Source organism: Neoarius graeffei, chromosome 23 (genome assembly GCF_027579695.1).
Source record: "Neoarius graeffei isolate fNeoGra1 chromosome 23, fNeoGra1.pri, whole genome shotgun sequence".
Lineage (NCBI taxonomy): Eukaryota > Metazoa > Chordata > Actinopteri > Siluriformes > Ariidae > Neoarius > Neoarius graeffei.
The window spans coordinates 822241-829740 of record NC_083591.1 but is presented as its reverse complement, the minus strand read 5'-3'; the positions used below and the strand labels follow the sequence as shown (position 1 = coordinate 829740).

Sequence of the window (7500 nt, the reverse complement as noted above, 5' to 3'; positions counted from 1 at the left end):
GGCAATCAGGTCACAACTCTCACTTCTCACTCTGACCTCACTCTCACACTCACTTCACTCTCACCTCACTCTCACACTCACCTCACTCTCACACTCACCTCACTCTCACCTCACTCACACTCACCTCACTCTCACCTCACACTCACCTCACACTCACCTCACTCTCACCTCACTCTCACCTCACTCTCACCTCACACTCACCTCACACTCACCTCACACTCACACTCACCTCACTCTCACCTCACTCTCACCCTCACCTCACTCTCACCTCACTCTCACCTCACTCTCACACTCACCTCACACTCACCCTCACCTCACTCTCACCTCACTCTCACCTCACTCTCACACTCACCTCACTCTCACCTCACTCTCACCTCACTCCACACTCACCTCACACTCACCTCACCTCACTCTCACACTCACCTCACTCTCACCTCACTCTCACCTCACTCTCACACTCACATTCACCTCACTCTCACTCTCACCTCACTCTCACCTCACTCTCACCTCACTCTCACACTCACTTCACTCTCACACTCACCTCACTCTCACACTCACTTCACTCTCACCTCACATTCACCTCACTCTCACTCACCTCACCTCACTCTCACCTCACTCTCACACTCACTTCACTCTCACCTCACACTCACTCTCACCTCACTCTCACACTCACTTCACTCTCACCTCACATTCACCTCACTCTCACACTCACTTCACTCTCACCTCACACTCACACTCCCTTCACTCTCACCTCATTCTCCCCTCACACTCCCTTCACTCTCACATCACTCTTACATTCCCCTCACATTCACCTCACACTCACACTCGCCTCACATTCACCTCACACTCGCCTCACACTCACTTCACACTCACCTCACACTCGCCTCACACTCACACTCGCCTCACACTCACCTCACACTCGCCTCACACTCACACTCGCATCACACTCGCCTCACACTCACACTCGCCTCACACTCGCCTCACACTCACTCTCACCTCACTCTCACCTCACTCTCACTTCACTCTCACCTCACACTCACCTCACTCTCACACTCACTTCACTCTCACCTCACATTCACCTCACTCTCACACTCACTTCACTCTCACCTCACACTCACACTCCCTTCACTCTCACCTCACTCTCCCCTCACTCTTACATTCCCCTCACATTCACCTCACTTTCCCCTGACTCTCACACTCACACTCCCTTCACTCTCCCCTCACTCTTACATTCCCTCACATTCACCTCACACTCACCTCACACTCACCTCACATTCACCTCACACTCACACTTGCCTCACACTCGCTTCACTCTCACCTCACACTCACACTCACTTCACTCTCACCTCACTCTCACCTCACACTCACCTCACTCTCACACTCACTTCACTCTCACACTCACATTCACCTCACTCTCACCTCACTCTCACTTCACTCTCACCTCACACTCACCTCACTCTCACTTCACTCTCATCTCACATTCACCTCACTCTCACACTCACCTCACTCTCACCTCACTCTCACCTCACTCTCAAACTCACTTCACTCTCACCTCACACTCACTCTCACCTCACTCTCATGCTCACTTCACTCTCACCTCACATTCACCTCACTCTCACACTCACTTCAATTTCACCTCACACTCACATTCCCTTCACTCTCACCTCATTCTCCCCTCACACTCACCTCACTCTCCCCTCACTCTTACATTCCCCACACATTCACCTCACTTTCCCCTGACTCTCACCTCACACTTGCCTCACTCTCACACTCCCTTCACTCTCACCTCACTCTTACATTACCCTCACATTCACCTCACACTCACACTCGCCTCACATTCACCTCACACTCACCTCACACTCGCCTCATCTCACACTCACCTCACACTCACCTCACACTCGCCTCACTTTCACCTCACACTCACACTCGCCTCACACTCGCCTCACACTCACACTCACCTCACACTCGCCTCACACTCACACTTGCCTCACACTCGCCTCACACTCGCCTCACACTCACCTCACACTCGCCTCACACTCGCCTCACACTCGCCTCACACTCACACTCGCATCACACTCGCCTCACACTCACACTCGCCTCACTTTCACCTCACACTCACACTCGCCTCACTTTCACCTCACACTCACACTCGCCTCACACTCGCCTCATCTCACACTCACCTCACACTCACACTTGCCTCACACTCGCCTCACACTCACACTCGCCTCACACTCACCTCACACTCACACTCGCCTCACACTCACCTCACACTCGCCTCACACTCACACTCGCCTCACACTCGCCTCACACTCACACTCGCCTCACACTCGCCTCACACTCGCCTCACACTCACACTCGCCTCACACTCGCCTCACACTCACACTCGCCTCACACTCACCTCACACTCACCTCACACTCACCTCACACTCACACTCGCCTCACTTTCACCTCACACTTGCCTCACACTCACCTCACACTCACACTCGCCTCACACTCGCCCTCGCACTCGCCTCACACTCGCCTCGCCTCACACTCGCCTCACACTCGCCTCACACTCGCCTCACACTCACACTTGCCTCGCACTCGCCTCACACTCGCCTCACACTCGCCTCACACTCGCCTCACACTTGCCTCACTCTCACATTCCCCTCACTCTCACTTCACTCTCACCTCACTCTCACCTTACACTCCCCTCAGTCTCACCTAACACTCACACTTCCCTCACACTCACCTTACACTCCCTTCACTCTCACACTCACACTCACCTCACCCTCACACCTCACACTGACCTCATTCCCACACTAACAGGAACACTTCATCCTGTCTAATGATCAGGTGATTAAATCCAGATTAGCATGAGCACTCATAAGGAAGTTTTCTCTCTGTACCTGTCAGTTACAGCCTTCATAAACTCATCCAGTAGTTCATCATAAGCCTTGCCTCGTACACGCTTGTGTCTCAGTCCGATGTACAGAGGATCCTTCAGGAGCTCCTGAAACACACACACACACACACACACACACACACACACACACACACACACACACACACACAGTTTATTAATGTTATGAGTTATTGGTAAATGAATTGAGACCTCAGAGCCATGATCTGGGCCAGGAAGTGACTACAAGTTGCGATCAATTCAACTTGACTACTGTTCTAGATGAGCACAACATCACTGGCCTGGAGATCTATCTAAAATCAGACAGCTCTGATCTCTCCAGGACTGAGTGTACACCAGGATGGATCACCAGCATGTTGACACACACAAGGAATAAAAGAGATGAAAAAAGAATGAATATATGTTTATGTAAGTTATGTATGTGTATATGTAATATATATATATATATATATATATATATATATATATATATATATATATATATATATATATCATTCATTATAATATGTATATATTTATATGTAATGTACAATATTGAGAATATAGACATTACACACTATGAAAAAATGCAATCTACAATAACTATTATAAAAAATAGACATAATTGTGGCAGCGGGGGCGTAGCCAAGCAGCAGTCTGTGAATGGAGGGCGGGGTCGGGAAGGTAAGTGGCAAAGTCATTCCACCTGCTGTCAATTAGTGTGTGTGTGTGTGTGTGTGTGTGTGTGTGTTTTACAGGGAGGGAGCATAAAAGGAGAGAGAGAGCAGAGAAAATGGGTCTCTCCCTGACCACAACAGATGTGTGTGAGTGAGTGAAAGTGTGAGTGAAAGAAAGCTGAAAAGCTCAATAAAGTGTTTGTGTAAACACCAACTCTCGCCTGCCGTACTTCTGTGCTCCACCCACATCAGGAACTGTTACAGTGGTGCCGTGACCCGGAGGCACAGAAGGGGAACCAGCCCATGGAGTCCTCCCCATTTGAAGAGCTCATCCTTGCCCTCGCTACCACCCAGCAGAACCAGCATCAAGTGCTGATCACCCTCCGAAAGGAACAGGAGCAACGCTTTGAAGCCTTGATGCTGGCCCAGCACGAAGATCGCCAGGCGTTCTGGCACCTGCTCGCTTCAGCAGGGGCATCAGCCACTGCTGTCTGCACCCTCACGAAGATGGGACTGCAGGATGATCCAGAAGCGTTCCTTGCCCTCTTTGAGCAAGCAGCTGAGGCATGGGGGTGGCCGCTGGAGCAGCGCGCGGTGCGCCTCCTCCTGCTCCTGGCTGGCGAGGCGCAGCTCGCAGCTCAGCAGCTCCCTGCTGACAGCTGACTGGTGTATGCTGACCTGAGGGAAGCCATCCTGCAGCGGCTCGGCTGATCCCTGGAGTAATATCGCCTGCACTTCCAGACACTGGCATTGGAGGATGTCGGCCGGCTGTTTGTATTCGGCCAGCAACTTCAGGACGCCTGCTGGTGGTGGCTGGGGGCGGAAGACCGCGACACCGACAAGATCATCGATCTGGTGGCACTGGAACAGTTTATCTCTCGACTTCTGGAAGGAACGGCAGAATGGGTCCAGTGTCATCGCCCGGCATCGCTGGAACAAGCCATCGAGCTGGCGGAGGACCATCTGGAGGTGGATCCGAAGGCAGACAGATGAGGCATCTCCCCTCACCTCTCTTCACTCTCTTTCTTCTCCCCCCCATCTCTTGTCCCCCTCCCCACCCCATTCCCCTGCCATGGAGGCGGCGGCTGGCTCCTCCCCAGCCGGCCCGTCGCACCTGTGGTGTCCACCCATCTCCTTCTTCCATGTCTGTGTTGTCTCCCCCTCAGGTGAGTGACACCCATAACACCAGTGCAGAGGGAAAGCCTGGGCCAGTGTGCTGGAGCAGTGGGGAATTGGAGCATCTCCAGAGTCAGAGCTCCGCATGGGAGGTGGGAGCTGTAATCTAGATCCCCGATGCACCAGAAACTGCCCCCGATCAGGTCGGAATGTATCGCATACTGGTAAGTGTTCAAGGGGATACATATCACACTTTGGTGGATTCTGGTTGTAATCAGACCTCAATTCACCAATGCCTGGTGCAAGGTGAGGCATTGGGGAGAGCACAAGTGGTGAAAGTGTTGTGTGTGCACAGGGATGTTCACAATTATCCCTTAGTATCTGTCCGTATTCTATTCCGGGGCCAAATGCATAGAGTAAAGGTGGCGTTTAGTCCACGTCTCACCCACTTGTTGATATTGGGTATTGATTGGCCAGGGTTTAAAAAACTGATGGAATATCTAACACGTATTGGATCCTGCACTAGTAGGTCACAGGAAGATCCCGGTGTGGCATTGACTGGAGAAGCTGTCACAGAGCAGTCTACGTCAACACCGCGTCAGAGTGAAGAGCAGCCTGCTCCTCCTCCCTCTCTCGGGGATGCCCTTGGGGATTTCCCATTAGAGCAGTCGCGAGATGAGACTCTGCGGCATGCGTTTGACCAAGTGACAGTAATCAATGGTCAAACTCTTCAGCCAAGCGCGGCACAGACCTTCCCCTGTTTTTCTATTATTAAAGATAGACTGGGGCGGCACGGTGGTGTAGTGGTTAGCGCTGTCGCCTCACAGCAAGAAGGTCCGGGTTCGAGGCCCGGGGCCGGCGAGGGCCTTTCTGTGCAGAGTTTGCATGTTCTCCCCGTGTCCACGTGGGTTTCCTCCAGGTGCTCCGGTTTCCCCCACAGTCCAAAGACATGCAGGTTAGGTTAACTGGTGACTCTAAATTGAGCGTAGGTGTGAATGTGAGTGTGAATGGTTGTCTGTGTCTATGTGTCAGCCCTGTGATGACCTGGCGACTTGTCCAGGGTGAACCCCGCCTTTCGCCCGTAATCAGCTGGGATAGGATCCAGCTCGCCTGCGACCCCGCACAGGATAAGTGGTTATGGATAATGGATGGATGGATGGATGGATGGAAGGAATTGTGTAGCAGTGGTCAAGGATACTATTATCCCTGGTGGGACAATTGACGTGCTGTTTATATTTTGGTAGTTCAAGGATTAATTTTGCCCCATAAAGTCCCCAAGGATTACAAAAAATGCATCAGTGTATTTTTGTTCCCAGGTGGCTAGCTGATCAGCCAGGGTTTGCAGAGCATCATCCACGCTGGCCTGGGGCGGGATGAAAACACCAACCAGGATGAAGATGGAAAACTCCTGCGGTGAATAAAATGGCTTGTAATTTTGGAACAGTAACTCCAAATTTGAGCTGCATTATTTACTTAACAGTGTGACATCTGTACATCAACCTTCATTTTTGTAGAAGCAAATTCTGCTGCCTCTCTTTTTTGCCGATAGCCCCGCGAGGCAATCTGCTCGGTATAAGTGAAAACCCGGGAGTAGACCACCGTCGGGGATTGAGTCACAGAGCCAGGTTTCAGTGAAACAGAGGGCAGCAGAACATGTAAATGTCATGTTTGTCCTTTTGAGAAGAAGCAGCTCATCCATTTTGTTGGGCAAGGAGCAAAAATTCGCCAGATGGATCAATGGAAGCGGAATTCTAAAGCCCCACATAATGGAGTTTCACTTCTCCTGTCTGCATCTCCTCCATGTCCCATAGAGAGCCACTCCTCCAACTAAAATTTCCTTAAGAAACCTTGCCATGTTCGTGAAGTGAGGTGAAAAGTTATCTGGAATGAACTGCCTGATGTTAAACAGTACTTTTCTGGTATACTTTTCTGAGTTTGAAGAGAAATAAATACTTGAGATTGCAGTGCCAAGGCTGATGTCCACGGTGCCATCTTGCACCAACTTTAATTTATTCTAGACCAGGGTGACCGATTTTTATTAGTCTAGTAATCAGCACTCCTGAGAAAAAAAACCTCAGTGAAGATCATGATCGAGACTTTTTCTGAGTTTCCTCCATTTTCTCCCCAATTTGTTCTCAGCCGTTTCCCACCCACTAGCTAACTCTGCTGTATCACATGATGTGTAAAAGTCAGGGAGGGGTGAAGGCTAACACGTGTCAAGTATCACTGTAACAGCGTTGTGGGAGTGGTCAATGAGGAACTGGAAGCAGGCACTGTAATTCAAGGTATGCTGCACTTCGTTAGCACTTTTCAGTGACTTTTAGTAATTTGTAGACACACACACACGTGACAGGTGACAGAGACACAGGTTAATAGACAGCCAGTAATTACACACAGATGCAGCACCTCATCACACGTTACCTACTGGTTCAACCTGACTCCTTGCCGTTCACAGCTGATGCTTGACCACGTCCCCGCTGCCACAATCATGTTATCAAGTGCGCTATTCTGGACCAGGCTCCAGTTTAAGAACTAAACAGGTGACTATTGATCTGTTCAGACTTTTGTCTCTTCTAGATTTAAATGTCAGGTCCGCCATGGACAATTTACCACTATGCTGCTAGAGGGCATCATCCCACATGTTTCTGAACTCATTCCTCGGCTTTCTGACTCTTTTTCTGCTTTTGTGCAAACCTGTCTTGTACTGTCTCCTTGTCTTGTTCCCAGTTCTCACTTTGTTGATGGTATTGTCCTGCCTTTATTACATTCTTAGTATTTTGTTTAATAAAGATTTCTTGCACTTCAGAATCATTACATCAGTGAGTT

At 50.3% G+C, this 7500-nt stretch overlaps 1 protein-coding gene across 2 annotated transcripts in view; it reads right to left on the bottom strand.

Moving 5' to 3' along the window:
* The window catches only part of me1 (malic enzyme 1, NADP(+)-dependent, cytosolic), a 72135-nt gene that overhangs the window by 9368 nt on the left and 55267 nt on the right, over nucleotides 1-7500 (bottom strand). For both annotated transcript variants that reach the window (XM_060905549.1, XM_060905550.1), the window contains one exon: nucleotides 2889-2992. In XM_060905549.1, coding sequence (XP_060761532.1) covers nucleotides 2889-2992 — 104 coding nt within the window. The remainder of the gene's footprint in view (nucleotides 1-2888; nucleotides 2993-7500) is intronic.